Below are 16,466 nucleotides of genomic sequence, written 5' to 3' on the forward strand. Positions count from 1 at the left end.
AGCTTAGCTTAGCAAAGCCGTTTGAGCCAAAGCTGTCGACTGACGTATTCCAGTGGGCAGAGTTTAGTAAAAATACATTTTACTGACATCATTAAAGCAGGAAATAGAGGCTGTAGTCCAAACCGGCCGTTCGCTGTAGGCTTTGAAAGAGGAATTTTATTAAAGAAAATATATCGCCTGGCAGTGAACTTTGAGCTTAATTGTTTTACAGGTATAATTTATGCTATTATAGCAACATTACACACTGACAAGGGTTTAAAAAATGGGATCAGGAAGAACGTGATATTTAAGGCTGAAGTATGGTCCATTTTTTATGCATAGGCAAGGGTTCACGTACAGTGTGCATGATGCAATATTCATCATCAAAACAGTGCACTTGTACTGTATGCGCACCACCACATTTTTAAAACCTTGCATACGTTTAACTGTATGCGTAGTTTGTGTATGTGTGTACACGAGTATGTAGCATGTAGGACACAAAAGAGGTATTGCAAATTGTCGCAATGCGCATGGGTCGAACGTCAGTGCACGTGTATAAGTCAAATGAACTATACATAAGGCTGTGCGATCGACCGTGCACGTATGTTTGCGTTAAGGGAAAAGACATACTATACCCAGTGCTTTAGACCAGTGGCGGCTCGTGACTGCTCATCCTAAGGGCGCAAATTCAAAATATGTGTTCGGAGTGTCATGTGTGTTGCTTGCGTTTTCAAAATATGTGTTGGTTGCGTCATGTGAACAATGTGCATCACGTGTTTTGTCAAAATAAGTGCCTGCTGCACACGCGTCAAAACTGTTTATGATAAAAGAGACGCTCACGTTCACAAAATACACGCAAGACACTCCCTTAACAGTAAACTCTGATTACGCATGAGATTATACGAGTATCTGGCAAACGCGTGTTTCCCTTTTATCATAATCCTTTTAGACGCATCTGCACCAGGCACTTATTTTGACAAGACACGTGATGCACACAGGATCTCTCGACAAGCAGAACACATATTTAAAAAAAAGGAACCACAAACATGACGAAATACATACATGTTGTGACATACTTCGCATTTTGAAAGCAACAAAGTACCCTAAAAAATGGCTACCATATGCATTAAAAATTGATGCCGATGAGGTACTGAATAAATGTTAATATGTGACGAGTTGGGAGAGAGAACGTGTTGGAACAGTAGACAAAGTTGGAATTGCTTCAGGAGTTTCATCTGAATTTTCGATGAAGGATTTTTCTTGGAGACATGTGTTGGGTTCTATAGATGCTTCCATCAGATGCATGCACGTTGTGGTTACGCGTCTGGCCCGAAGTTAACTGACCCCGGATTTCCACCGACTGCGGAGCGGCTGCAGATCAGCTCCCCTGCGTTACGGCTCCAGGCTCCGCCATCCGCCAATACCCACCAGATCCGTATTTGTTGCAGAGCGGCTGCGTGCTGAAGTGACGAGGACTCATGAGGTCTTCCAAATTTACGTGATGATCGCGCGATACCTCTGCCCATTATGCCATTGAATTATGACGTTTTTATAAACCAGCCCAGATCACAACACGAGATCTCGTGTAGACAGAGCAGTACATCAAATCCATCCAAAATTCATAAAATAAGAAGGCTGCTAAAACATTTATTTATGCTCTATCTTTAATGTGTTTATTTGAAACTCCCTCTGGCTCTGTTCTTGTCTATTATTTGTTGTTTCTGTATTAATGACTTTATTTGTGTGGGTTTGTAATGTTTGTATTGCAAATATTTAATTTAAAAAAACACGAGTTCTCGCATATTCAGGTATGATCACGCGATAAAGTCATGGCTCCGCCCTGCGGAGCTGTCCGGCATCCGTCAAAAATAGAAGCTCTGCGTATTTGTGCCGGAGGGCTGCGGATGGCCAGAGCTGTGACGGATTCGGAGCGCAGTCAGTGGAAATACACACATTGACTTGAATGGAAACCGATTGACTCCGCCACCGTTCCGCAGCGGATCCGCAGCCGTTCCGCAGTCGGTGGAAATCCGGGGTTACGGTTTCTGTTTGTTAAATGATCTGGTTAATGAAAAGACAGCTCAGGTTTCACTCAGTAAAAAATTAACCACCAATTGAACAAATCCGGTATTTTGAAAATGTTATTAATAAAGAAATTTTAAATTAAAGCTACGCTATATAGTTTCAAAAGAACAAAAACAAACCAAAGTCCACCTGAATATTTATGACATACAAGGAAGGTAAATGAGGCAAATACAATGTTTACCAGCTATTCTCCATCAGGTAAAAAAGGTCACCTGACTGTGAAAGAAATTCAAAAGGGAGGTTGTACTGGGGGTTCGCTACATATAAAACTGAGCTCTCAGCTCCATAGGATGACTTCACCACTTTGAGAAAAAAGAGGTAGGTTCTTGAGTGGTATAATCATTTTACTTTTCAGCTTAAAATAATTATAAAATAATAAAAAAAATTACATGATTTAACTGTAACTGAATTTTTCAGTTTTTTTTTACAGATAGTGCATTATTTTAATACTTACATTATGGTCAACTACAGTAATATTTGCAATTTATAGAATAAATAAAACCTGACCTTGTTTGTAAATGTCAACAATAAACCCATTTTATCTTTTGCGTTACAGAGTGACGAATTATAAATGGACATCAAAATCAACATCAGCCAAAATGACAAGTTGGAAAAGTCTTTTCTTTGTTTCGAGTTCAGTAACAACTCATGCCAGAAGCTTTTTTACCCTTTGGAAACCCGAATATTACTCTACATACTTTTCAGCGTCTCCTCAATCATCACTATTATAGGAAACCTATTGGTGATCATAACGGTCATTCATTTTAAGCAGCTCCACACACCAACTAACTACCTCATCTTATCTCTGGCCGTATCGGATCTGCTGGTAGGGGGAGTCGTGATGCCTCCCAGTATGCTGCGCTCGGTTGAGACCTGCTGGTATCTGGGAGATTTATTCTGTAAAATACACAGCAGTCTGGATGTGACCCTGTGCACCGCTTCAATTCTGAATCTCTGTATTATTGCTTTAGACAGATATTACGCCATATGTCACCCCTTACAATATCACAGTAAAATGACCTCACTCACTACTCTAGTTATGATTATAATTTGCTGGACTCTTTCGGTGGCTTTGGGTTTCGGGATGATATTCCTGGAACTTAACATTCTTGGCATTGAAGATTTTTACTATGAGAACATTGACTATGATGGGGCTTGTATGGTATTTCAAAGTAAAGCTGGAGCGAGTGTATTCTCATTGTTTTGTTTTTACATCCCTGCTTTTGTCATGCTCTGCGTGTATCTGAAAATCTTACACGCTGCACAAAGACAAGTGCTGGCCATCCAGACCATTAACAGTCAATTAAAAACAGAAAGAAAAGCCACAAAGACTTTAGCCATCATCATGGGTGTGTTTCTCACTTTCTGGATTCCCTTTTTTCTTTGTAATATTATTGATCCCTTCATTGGATACTCGGTACCACCACTGTTGTTTGATTTGTTCCTTTGGGTTGGGTACTATAACTCCACCTGTAATCCTATAGTATACGCTTTCTTTTACAGCTGGTTCAGACATGCTTTCAAAATTATTTTATCCAAAGGAGTATTTCAAACTGATTCGTCAAGAATAATACTGCTGCTGTGATACAGTTTTTTATATTTTATGATTGCCTCGGGTGCAGCATTGACTTTATACTTGACAAATATTAAACTGTTCATGTGCTTTCTTAGGTCTCCTATACAATGAGCAAAATAAAACTTTGAGTTCAATGGGCACTGAATAAAAAACGCACAGCACTTATTTATACATGCACAAAATCACATACAGTACAAGATTATTTACACAGTGTTGATCTTTTTGTCTCCCACTAATATCCGTATGAATTCAGTTTGACTTCATGATCCATGCAAAATATCTCTTCCCTTCAAAATCAGCCATATTTACACTTTAAAAAAACCCTGAAATGACAAACAAAAACACAACATTTATTTCATATTATGAACTGAGTTACTGTACCTATAAAACATGCAAACTGATAAAACTCCAAGGCCTGGTTTCACAGACAAGGCACTAAAACCAGGACTAGGCATTTCGTTAAATTAGATGTTTAAGCATTTTTTATAAACACGCCTCAGAAAAAGACGATACTGGTGTGTATCTTGAGACAAAGCCAATCATACGAGCTTCAAAAGACATGTGACTAATCACGCTAAAGTCCCAAAAAATGACATCATGAATAATCTAATTGGTTGATGCCATCAGAAGAATTTGTGAAACGTCTAGCCGATATGAAGGGACCATGACCCAAGACCATATTGCTTTATTTGCCCTTCAAAAATTATTTATAAAAACCATTACATCTACTGTAATGTAATACTTAATTTATATACTGATTGCAAAATAAATGCATTTCGTCAGAACTACTTTTGAATCATCACCAATAGAGGAACTTATTTGACATTTATGCATTTGGCAGAAGTTTTTTTCAAAATGACTTACAGTGCATTGAAGCTATACATTATTATCAGTATGTGTGTATCCATGTGGGATCAAACCCATGACCTTTGCATTGCTAACACAATACTTTACCAGGTGAGGTACAGAATCCCTATATTTGCCCCTAGAATGATGTAATGTTATCTATTGTACCAGGCGAGGCTAACCGGCTCATACTAACCATCTGTTCTGGCATAAGGCACACACAGACTGTAGGTCATTTCAGAGCGCAATAAATAGCGACAGGGCGATTTCTGTTCAATAAGACAAGAAAGATAAGGGGGCAAATAACCCAATATAGCTTTGTAAATTAAAATATACCAGTGCGTTTTCCTTCTAACATTCAACGATAACCATCCGACCATTCTGTATAACTCGCAATGGTGTGTTGAAAGTCTACAGCTAGTTATGAATCTCAAAGCACCGTGATACAAAGCATCTAGAGAGACAAGAAGATAAGAGATGCGTGTTGGTACACTACGTCCCCATAGTTAAGAACTGACAAAAAAGTAGCAGACACTAGTTTCTTCCTCGCATTACATGAAAAACATGATTTGTTTCTAAAATAAAATCCTAATCTTTTCTTAAGTTTTTGCCTCAGATATTTGATATGTGAACCAAAACGTAATGTGCTATCAACAATAACACAGAGATATTTGTACTCCGATACTGATGTAATCAAACTACCTTGAAAAGTGTGAAGAGAAATTGTATTCTCAGTAGAGATTTTAGCGTTTGAGAACAACATGCCTTACATTTTTTCTCATTTAAAACCAATTTCAAGGCACAAAACCGATTTTGGATTATATCAAAAGCAGATTATAAATAAGCTACAGACTGTTGCTTACAGGAAGCTGGGCAATATATAATAGTGTCATAAGCATAAAAATGAAACTTTGTTTTTTCAATATAATTTAAAATCTAAGCAGTTTATATATATACTGAACAATAGCGGTCCTAACACAGATCCTTGAGGGACTCCCCCTACAACCTCCAATGAATCGGATGGAGTACCTTCCCCCTGGACACATTGAGATCTTCCCTTTAAATAAGAACTAAACCATAAAATAAAATTTTCGAAGCCTTTTTAGTAACATATCGTGATCCACTGTGTCGAAGGCCTTTAAAAAGTCAATAAAAAGACTTGCACAGTGTTTCTTTTTATCTATTGACTCCACTATATGCAATAACAACACAACCAAATACACTATTACTGGGTTCAATTCTGAGTAAATGCCCTTTCTAGTATTTATCAAAATAAAAAACTATTTTAGGTGAAGTTAAAGTATCATAGTTGTTCCTTTTTTTCTTGTACGTTCGAGATGTGGAGTCGGTTACCATGGTTGCTATAAACCTTTGGGGCTATAAATGTGACCGCTCTACTCCATAAAGTAACTTTGCTTCTTTGTGGAAGGAAAGGTAAGAGCGTAGGTAAGAGTGATGGTAAAATGCATCGATAGGGCAGCAATGTCCATGTTGATAAATATATAAACTCCATTTGGTTATTATAACAAATTACATTTAGGTAACACTTTACAATAAGGTTGTATTTGTTAACATTAGTTCATGCATTAGCTAACATGAACTATCAATGTGTAATACTTCTACAGCATTTATTAATCTTAGTTCATGTTAATTCCAGCACTTACAAATACATTGAAACTGTTAACATGGGTTAATGCACAATGAACTAACATGTATAACTGTATTGACATAACAACGTTTAATAAATGCTGAAACAATATTGTTCATTGTTTGTTCATGTTAGTTTCTAATGTTAACTAATGCAACCTTGTAGTAAAGTGTTACCTACATTTTTAGGTAGATTTAATTTCCTATTTGGCCACATAATTAAAAAAAAAAAATCGTAAATTTGTTTAAAGATAAACTGTATGGAGTGCAATTTACACTTGCTATTTAAATTGTTAAAGACTGCATTTAACTTTGTGTGCAACTTTGTCCAAACAGGACATCTCTGAATTCTTTAAATGGAAATCCGAATCAACATCAGCCAAAATGACAAGTTGGAAAAGCCTTTTCTTTGTTTTGAGTTCAGTAACAACTCTTGCCAGAAGCTTTTTTACCCTTTGGAAACCCGAATATTACTCTACATACTTTTCAGCGTCTCTTCAATCATCACTATTATAGGAAACCTATTGGTGATCATAACGGTCATTCATTTTAAGCAGCTCCACACACCAACCAACTACCTCATCTTATCTCTGGCCGTAGCCGATCTGCTGGTAGGGGGAGTGGTGATGCCTCCCAGTATGCTGCGCTCGGTTGAGACCTGCTGGTATCTGGGAGATTTCTTCTGTAAAATACACAGCAGTCTGGATGTGACACTGTGCACCGCTTCAATTCTGAATCTCTGTATTATTGCTTTAGACAGATATTACGCCATATGTCATCCCTTACAATATCACAGTAAAATGACCTCACTCACTACTCTAGTTATGATTATAATTTGCTGGGCTTTTTCAGTGGCTTTCGGTTGGGGCATGATATTTCTAGAGCTTAACATTCTTGGCAGTAAAGATTTTTACTTGGACTGTGATGGAGGATGCATGATATTTCAAAGTAAAGAAATAATCACAGTAATGTCATTAATCTGCTTTTACATCCCTGCTTTTGTCATCCTCTGTGTGTACCTGAAAATCTTACATGTAGCAAAAAGACAAGCGCAGGCCATTCAGAGCATCAACAGTCAATTAAAAACAGAAAGAAAAGCCACGAAGACTTTAGCCATCATCATGGGTGTGTTTCTGACTTTCTGGATTCCCTATTTTCTTTGTAATATTATTGATCCCTTCATTGGATACTCTGTACCACCACTGTTGTTTGATTTGTTCATTTGGTTTGCGTACTATAACTCCACCTGTAATCCTATGATATATGCTTTCTTTTACAGTTGGTTCAGACATGCTTTCAAAATTATTTTATCTGGAAGAATATTTCAGACAAATTCTTCAAGAACAATACTGTTGTAAAAGCAAAAATAAAAGCATGGTAGCCAAGCCAAGTACTTCTGTTTAATGTGATGCTTGACAGCACTTATCCAAGGTTTACCCACAGAAATAAAGCCCTGCCATAGTCACGTCCTATTTTTAATATTATTCTGACTTAAAGAGAGACTTACAATGCATTCAGGCATGGGCCATTATGCTTTTAGGGGCCACACAGGATTATTTATTCTATTTTATTTTTCATGTTAATTTATTTGACAACAAATTTTGTATAGTCAAAATTACAATTATAACAATTTAGCATATGCACATAGGCACTTTTCGGCATCTGTAAACTAAATAATGCATATATGAATGTAAAACAACCCACAAATAACATACACGCTCAAAAAAGTTTATTTAGCAGCCCATTGTTTGTGTTATGCTATTTATTACCACATTATGCTTTGTTTTGTGTTAAAGATTCGCTCACAATGCAAAGCTAACAGGAGTTAACTTACAGGCTGTGAACCTAAAGCGGGAGGAATTATGATAATGTCGGTCTTGTCTACATCACCAATCACAGGAAGTAAATTGTTGCCTACAATCCGTGTGTTTGTTGTAGTCCAAGAAAAGAGATTTACATTGGAAACGATAATTCACGTCATCGTTGACTTTGGGGTTTGTACCTTTTGAATATCATTAACATGTACTGATACACAGTTACACACCAAAAGCAGAGGTGTAAAGTACTCGAGTAAATGTACTTCGTTACTGTACTTAAGTATTTTTTGGGCTACTTTGTACTTGTACTGAGTATCAAAAATATAGGCAACTTTTACTCTCTACTCAATTACATTTTTGATTGGGTATTTGTACTCTTTACTCCATTACATTTGAAATAACACTTAACGTTACTCGCTACATTGTTTATTCGTCAAATAAAAACGAGACGAAAGTGTCAGAGAGTGATGATGGATAGAATCTGTGGTCGCGAGGTGTTACACGCACACACACAACTGAGGGACTTCATTTGGCGCTGCGCAGAGCAATCGTATGAAATCAAAGTACTGCGACAGCGAATCAAATGCATATGGAGAAGTCTGGTCTCACGGTACTTTGATGTCAAACGCTGAATGGCTTGCGTTGAGCCACCGTAGCGGGACATCTGCGTGCTGCGTATGTCATAAACTGTAGAGAAAAGTTCGCGTCTGGTCTGAGAGAAGAGATAAAGAGCAAACATATGGATGCATATCACATTTGCTTCAGTCAAGGGACCCTTTGTTAAACATGTGATGATACAATCAAAACAAAAGTGATGCGCGATTGCAGGAGGGTCATCCCGCAACTCAAAGTCAAGCACAAATGTTTATATACTCTGATGCAACTTTATCAGCTAACCTGAGTTACATAACTTGATATAACTAACTATATAAGCCAAAATAAACCAGCGAGGTCCTGTACTGATTGCCCAAGTAACTTAAGTACATTATAAGATTGATAATAAGTGTACAATTTCACTGTCCTCACATTTAATCAAGTATGCTGTAATGTATTTACTGTAAAGAGGGATGCATGACTGAAGAAATGTAGTGCACTTAATGTGAGAGAGTGGTGTTACGTACTACATGTGTTTACAATTAATCTTTCAAATGAACAACTTCACGTTTTTAATATGCATTATCATATATCTGTTGGTGTAATTTTAGTTTACTGGATTTTTTTAAAATATTAAAATTATATCTTTTTTAGGATAGGCCTATATAAGAATATTTGGTAACACTTTACAATAAGGTTCATTAGTTAACAGTAGTTAATGTATTAACCAACTTGAACAAACCATGAGCAATGCATTTGTTACATTATTTATTCATCTTTGTTAATGTTAGTTAATAAAAATTTAAGCTTTAATTGTTTGTTCATGTTAGTTCAGATTGCATTAACTAATCTTAACAAGATTTTAATAAAGTATTAGTAATTGTTGAAATTAACATTAACAAAGATGAATAAATGCTGTATAAGTGCAGTTCATTAGTTCATGTTAACTAATGTAGCTAATAGGGATGGGCATGATTAATCGACGATCGATAATTGATCGTTAAGAATTTAGTCGATGACGTTAATTTGTTATTGATTAATCGAATACTTTTTTTTCTAATGCAGGTTGCGTTGCCTAGCGTAGCATGTGTCTTGAAGCAATTAAATGAATTTCACTGTGTGGCAGCAATTCAACATTTTACCACCAGGGTGCAATATTTGACACCATACTCCGTTATCTGTGACCTTCCGTTTTGATTTTAAAAAAATAATCATGAAGAGGTCATGATTTTTTGGAACAAATGAGGTCTCTGTTTAAGAATGCGGCTCGCAGCTGCAGGTTTCGCTGCTTTAGAGCACCGCATATTCAAGCGCATATATGTTCCGTTTGTCTAACTAAATGTAGTTTAACTATTTGTCACAAGTTGATCTTGTAATAAAGGTCTTATGGAGGAAAACACGCTGTATTTTTGTATTCAACATTTTTGAATTATATAAGTTAAATAATTATTTTTTATAATAAAAATATTAATGATTAATCGATAGTCGATCGTTAATTCTCCCGACAATCGACTAAAAAAATTTAATCGAATGCCCATCCCTAGTAGCTAACTAATGTTAACTAATGAACCTTATTGTAAAGTGTTAACATATATTTATATCACAAAGTTAGGCTATATATTTTTCAGCATGGCACATTTAAATTTTATGTAGATTTCTAGACCAAAATCTCATGGCATTTAGTTGAATAAAATTAGACTATAACTAAATCAATTCAGATGACAAAAATATGACTAAAACTAAATTACATTTTAGTCAAAAGACTATGACTATGTTTAATCTGTGTTTGTTCTGCCAGGTCAAAATTTTGAGGTGTTTGATTTCTTTTCTATATTAGGAAATAAAACCTCATAAATAAACTTTCTTAGTTTTCACTGCCCAGACCTACAATGTCTCTTTGTGTTGAGGACTAGTGCATCTTTGAGCCAACATTCAGTACGAGTAAAAATACTTAAGTACTTTTAAATTGGGTTACTTTAATACTTTTACTCAAGTCATATTTAAATTGGTGACTTGTAACTTGTAGTGGAGTAATTTTTACAGTAAGGAATTTGTACTTTTACTCAAGTATGCCTTTCAGCTACTCTTTACACCTCTGACCAAAAGAAATGTAAAATCATGAATCGGACGATAGGTGCCCTTTATATGAATAAAAGGGACAACACAAGTTGTGTTTAGAGTAACACAAAATCAACACAAAATGACACATAATGTGTTGAATAGGATAACACAAACACAATTTAAGCGCACGGTCTAAAGCACATGGCTCAAGTGCACTTAAAGTGTGTCCAAATCCACTTTTGCTAGTTTAAAGATGGGAAACATGGTCCGTGGCGCACAGTCTAAAAGGGTTGTTACTATTCTCATAATGTTTTGGGCATAACGTGCAATAAACCAATGAGAGTCTCATCTCCCATCCCATTTAAAACCAAGTTGCGCTCGTGCCAAGGCAGATTTCCTATTTACATACACAAAAATCTGTATATATTATCAGTATGTGATCCTCTGGGATCAAACCCATGACCTTTGCCTTGCTAATGCAATACTTGGTGAGCTACAGGATTTCTATTTTTGCTAACAGAATGATTTCATGTCATCTACTGTACAAGCAGAAACTAACTGGCTCATGTTAACTACTCAAACTTTGACCCCTTTTCTGATCCGTAGGTCTTTGAATGCCTGTTTATCTTAAACTTCTTAATTGTCAAACAAAAAATACATAATAAAAATCTAAATGCCCTTTCTAGTATTTATCAGAATACAAAACCTATTTTAGGTGAAGTTAAATGATCATAGTTGTTCCTTTTTTTCTCCTCTACGTTCGAGATGTTGAGTTGGTTACCATGGTTGCTGTAAACCTTTGGGGCTATAAATGTGACCGCTCTACTCCATAAAGTAACTTTGCTTCTTTGTGGAAGGAAAGGTAAGAGCGTAGGTGAGAGAGATGGTAAAATGCTTAGGGCAGAAATGTCCATGTTGATAAATAAATAAACTTCATTTGGTTATTATAACAATCAAAATTTTGCTTACACTTTACAATAATGTATTTGTTAACATTAGTTAATGCATTAACTAAAACTATGAATGTGCAATACTTCTACAGCATTTATTAATCTTGATTTATATTAATTTCAGCATTTACTAATACATTTTTAAACTCAAACATTGAAACTGTTAACATGAGTTAATGCACAATGAACTAACATGAATAACTGTATTGACATTAACAAAGATTAATAAATGCTGACAACAATATTGTTCATTGTTTGTTCATGTTAGTTAACCCATTTAATGTTAACTAATGCAACCTAATTGTAAAGTGTTACCTACATTTTAATGTAGATTTAATTTCCTATTTGGCCACACAATTAAAAAAACGTATGTACAGTTGTTTAAAGATGTTTTGTGTTGCTTTACAAAAATATAGACATTATTGATATTCTAAAAGTTCTATTAAACTTTATACTTTCTATTTAACATCATTACACCTTACACATGCAGTTCTGTAACTTGCTGACATTTACTAAACCAGATACTGTTTGTTAAAGACTGCATTTAACTTTGTGTGCAACTTTGTTCCAAACAGGACATCTCTGAATTCTTTAAATGGAAATCCGAATCAACATCAGCCAAAATGACAAGTTGGAAAATACTTTTCTTTGTTTTGAGTTCAGTAACAACTCTTGCCAGAAGCTTTTCTACCCTTTGGAAACTCGGATATTACTCTACATACTTTTCAGCGTCTCCTCAATCATCACTATTATAGGAAACCTATTGGTGATCACAACTGTCACTCATTTTAAGCAGCTCCACACACCAACTAACTACCTCATCTTATCTCTGGCCGTAGCCGATCTGCTGGTAGGGGGAGTGGTGATGCCTCCCAGTATGCTGCGCTCGATTGAGACCTGCTGGTATCTGGGAGATTTATTCTGTAAAATACACAGCAGTCTGGATGTGACCCTGTGCACCGCTTCAATTCTGAATCTCTGTATTATTGCTTTAGACAGATATTACGCCATATGTCATCCCTTACAATATCACAGTAAAATGACCTCACTCACTACTCTAGTTATGATTATAATTTGCTGGACTCTTTCAGTGGCTTTCGGTTTCGGTATGATATTCCTGAATCAAAACATTCCTGGCACTAAAGATTTTTACTTGGACTGTGATGGAGGATGCATGATATTTCAAAGTAAAGAAATAATCACAGTAATGTCATTAATCTGTTTTTACATCCCTGCTTTTGTCATCCTCTGTGTGTACCTGAAAATCTTACATGTAGCAAAAAGACAAGCGCAGGCCATTCAGAGCATTAACAGTCAATTAAAAACAGAAAGAAAAGCCACGAAGACTTTAGCCATCATCATGGGTGTGTTTCTGACTTTCTGGATTCCCTATTTTATTTGTACTACAATTGATCCTTTTATTGGATACTCTGTACCACCTCTGTTGTATGATTTGTTTATTTGGGTTGCGTACTATAACTCCACCTGTAATCCTATGATATATGCTTTCTTTTACAGCTGGTTCAGACATGCGTTCAAAATTATTTTATCTGGAAGAATATTTCAGACGAATTCTTCAAGAACAATACTGCTGTAAAAGCAAAAATAAAAGCATGGTAGCCAAGCCAAGTACTTCTGTTTAATGTGATGCTTGACAGCACTTATCCAAGGTTTACCCACAGAAATAAAGCCCTGCCATAGTCACGTCCTATTTTTAATATTATTCTGACTTAAAGAGAGACTTACAATGCATTCAGGCATGGGCCATTATGCTTTTAGGGGCCACACAGGATTATTTATTCTATTTTATTTTTCATGTTAATTTATTTGACAACAAATTTTGTATAGTCAAAATAACAATAAATAATGCAAATATGAATGTAAAACAACGCACAAATAACATAAACTCTCAAAAAAAGTTTATTTATAAGCCAATGTTTATTTTATTCTATTTTACACAACAGTATGCTTCATTTTGTGTTAAATAAATAAAAGGGACAACACAAGGTATGTTTATTGTAACACAAAATGTTTTGTTCCAATAATAAATTAACACATTTTGTTACTTTTAACACAAAATGACACATAATGTGTTAAATATGATAACACAAACAATGTGTTGAAATTAACACATCGTTTTTTTTAAGTGTGAATAAAAAGGGTTCATTAAAACAGATCACAAATAATAATACATAGTATAAGTTGTATTGATTACTTTAATTGTCTTGTTTGCATCCTTGAGCATGACCATGTACTTTAATTAGGGCAAAAATCAGTATATATTATCAGTATGTGATTCTCTGGGATCAAACCCATGACCTTTGCCTTGCTAATGCAACGCTCTACCAGGTGAGCTACAGGATACCTATTTTTGCTCCCAGAATGATGTAATGTCCTCTACTGTACAAGCCTAGGCTAACCGGCTCATAGCCAAACCTTGACCCCTTTTCTGAGCTGAAGGTCTGTGTATGCCTGTTTTTCTGAAACTTCTTAATTGTCAAATAAATAAAGAAAAATCTATTATGCATCCATCTAATATATACATAGCAACACAACACAGCCAAATACACTATTAGTGGGTACAATGCTGAGTAAATGCCCTTTCCATTATTTATCAGAATACAAAACCTATTTTAGGTGAAGTTAAAGGATCATAGTTGTTTCTTTTTTCTGGTATACGTACATAGATGTTGAGTCGGTTACCATGGTTGCTATAAACCTTTGGGGCTATAAATGTGACCGCTCTACTCCATAAACTATCTTTGCTTCTTTGTGGAAGGAAAGGTAAGAGCGCAGGGGAGAGAGATGGTAAAATACATCAATAGGGCAGAAATTTTCATGTAGATAAAAACATAAACTTCATTTGGTTATTATTAAACACTTTACAATAAGGTTGTATTAGTTAATGCATTAGTTAACATGATCTATTAATGTGCAATACTTCTACAGCATTTATTAATCTTAGTTCATGTTAATTTCAGCACTTACAAATTCATTTTTGAAATCAAACATTGAAACTGTTAACATGAGTTAATGCACAATCAACTAACATGAATTACTGTATTGAAAAAAAAAAATATATATATAATTTCATTGTTTGTTCATGTCAATTACTATTTAACTAATACAATATTATTGTAAAGTGTTACCTACATTTTAATGTACATATAATTTTCTATTCCCAAATATTATAATGTATACTTGCTATTTAAATCCATTACACCTTACACATTCAGTTCTGTAATTTATTGACTAAACTGGACACTGTTTGATAAAGACTGCATTTAACTTTGTGTGCAACTTTGTTCCAAACAGGACATCTCTGAATTCTTTAAATGGAAATCCGAATCAACATCAGCCAAAATGACAAGTTGGAAAAGCCTTTTCTTTGTTTTGAGTTCAGTAACAACTCTTGCCAGAAGCTTCTTTATCCTTTGGAAACCCGAATATTACTCTACATACTCTTCACGTTGTGCTCCATCATCACTATGATAGGAAACCTATTGGTGATCATAACTGTCATTCATTTTAAGCAGCTCCACACACCAACTAACTACCTTATCTTATCTCTGGCCGTATCGGATCTGCTGGTAGGGGGAGTCGTGATGCCTCCCAGTATGCTGCGCTCGATTGAGACCTGCTGGTATCTGGGAGATTTATTCTGTAAAATACACAGCAGTCTGGATGTGACCCTCTGCACCGCTTCAATTCTGAATCTCTGTATTATTGCTTTAGACAGATATTACGCCATATGTCATCCCTTACAATATCACAGTAAAATGACCTCACTCACTACTCTAGTTATGATTATAATCTGCTGGACTCTTTCAGTGACTTTGGGTTTCGGGATAATATTCCTGGAGCTTAACATTCTTGGCATTGAAGATTTTTACTATGAGCACATTGACTGTGATGGAAGATGCATGGTGTTTCAAAGTAAAGCAATAGCTACAGTAATGTCATTAATCTGTTTTTACATCCCTGCGTTTGTAATGCTTTGCATGTATCTGAAAATCTTACATGCAGCACAAAGACAAGCGCAGGCCATTCAGAGCATTAACAGTGAATTAAAAACAGAAAGAAAAGCGACAAAGACTTTAGCCATCATCATGGGTGTGTTTTTGACTTTCTGGATTCCCTTTTTTCTTTGTAATATTATTGATCCCTTCATTGGATACTCGGTACCACCACTGTTGTTTGATTTGTTCCTTTGGGTTGGGTACTATAACTCCACCTGTAATCCTATAGTATACGCTTTCTTTTACAGCTGGTTCAGACATGCATTCAGAATGATTTTATCTGGAAGAATATTTCAGACTAATTCTTCAAGAACAATACTGTTGTAAAGTTTGCCCTTCATTGTGTATTGTCTCCAAAACACAGAAATAAAGTCTTGCCATGGTCACATCCTATTTTTAATATTATTCCTATAAATGGTACCTAAATATATACACATACAGTTAGATGTATTCAAATGAAAAAATTGCTGTCCATTTCATATGCATTCATTATAAAAATATTTTAGAATTTATATATAAATCTATAAATGTCTCCCTGTCTGTCATAATCTTTCTGCATAAACGTAAACACTACATCGGATTTTTCACAGATGAATTGTGTTAAAAGTTCTTCATATGCGGCGCTGCGCAGACAGTCCGGCCTATGACATCAAATTACCGCGAGAGCGATTCGAGAGCAGGCTGCTTCGTATGCTTTCGAATAACATCTCGCGATATTTGAATGCCGATCGGTTAGCGCAGGTGTGGGTTAAATTGATGACTCTGAATAAAAAACGGTCCCTCACCTTTGCGATGAAGTTTGGGCGCGCGAGTATGTCGAAGTTCCGACGTCACAACCTCCTCAGGCGAATTTCAGTCGGAAGTAAGCATCCGTATGTCCTGCATTTCGAAG

General features: G+C 35.6%; 4 protein-coding genes across 4 annotated transcripts; all 4 read left to right on the top strand.

Annotated features, from left to right (window-relative positions):
• Nucleotides 1–2,626: 2,626 nt before the first annotated feature.
• Nucleotides 2,627–3,649, top strand: LOC135737923 (trace amine-associated receptor 1-like). The gene has a single exon (XM_065255776.2). The coding sequence runs from the start codon at nucleotides 2,636–2,638 to the stop codon at nucleotides 3,647–3,649; it is 1,014 nt and encodes a 337-aa protein (XP_065111848.1). The 5' UTR covers nucleotides 2,627–2,635.
• A 2,837-nt stretch (nucleotides 3,650–6,486) lies between these two features.
• LOC135737922 (trace amine-associated receptor 1-like) lies at nucleotides 6,487–7,491 on the top strand. The gene has a single exon (XM_065255775.1). It carries the CDS (start codon nucleotides 6,490–6,492, stop codon nucleotides 7,489–7,491), a length of 1,002 nt encoding a protein of 333 aa, XP_065111847.1. The 5' UTR covers nucleotides 6,487–6,489.
• A 4,656-nt stretch (nucleotides 7,492–12,147) lies between these two features.
• LOC135737921 (trace amine-associated receptor 1-like) lies at nucleotides 12,148–13,152 on the top strand. Its single transcript, XM_065255774.1, has one exon. The coding sequence runs from the start codon at nucleotides 12,151–12,153 to the stop codon at nucleotides 13,150–13,152; it is 1,002 nt and encodes a 333-aa protein (XP_065111846.1). The 5' UTR covers nucleotides 12,148–12,150.
• Nucleotides 13,153–14,887: 1,735 nt separating this feature from the next.
• Nucleotides 14,888–15,901, top strand: taar10b (trace amine-associated receptor 10b). The gene has a single exon (XM_065255773.1). It carries the CDS (start codon nucleotides 14,891–14,893, stop codon nucleotides 15,899–15,901), a length of 1,011 nt encoding a protein of 336 aa, XP_065111845.1. The 5' UTR covers nucleotides 14,888–14,890.
• The last annotated feature ends 565 nt before the right edge of the window (nucleotides 15,902–16,466 follow it).

Source organism: Paramisgurnus dabryanus, chromosome 12 (assembly GCF_030506205.2).
Source record: "Paramisgurnus dabryanus chromosome 12, PD_genome_1.1, whole genome shotgun sequence".
In the NCBI taxonomy this organism is placed as follows: domain Eukaryota; kingdom Metazoa; phylum Chordata; class Actinopteri; order Cypriniformes; family Cobitidae; genus Paramisgurnus; species Paramisgurnus dabryanus.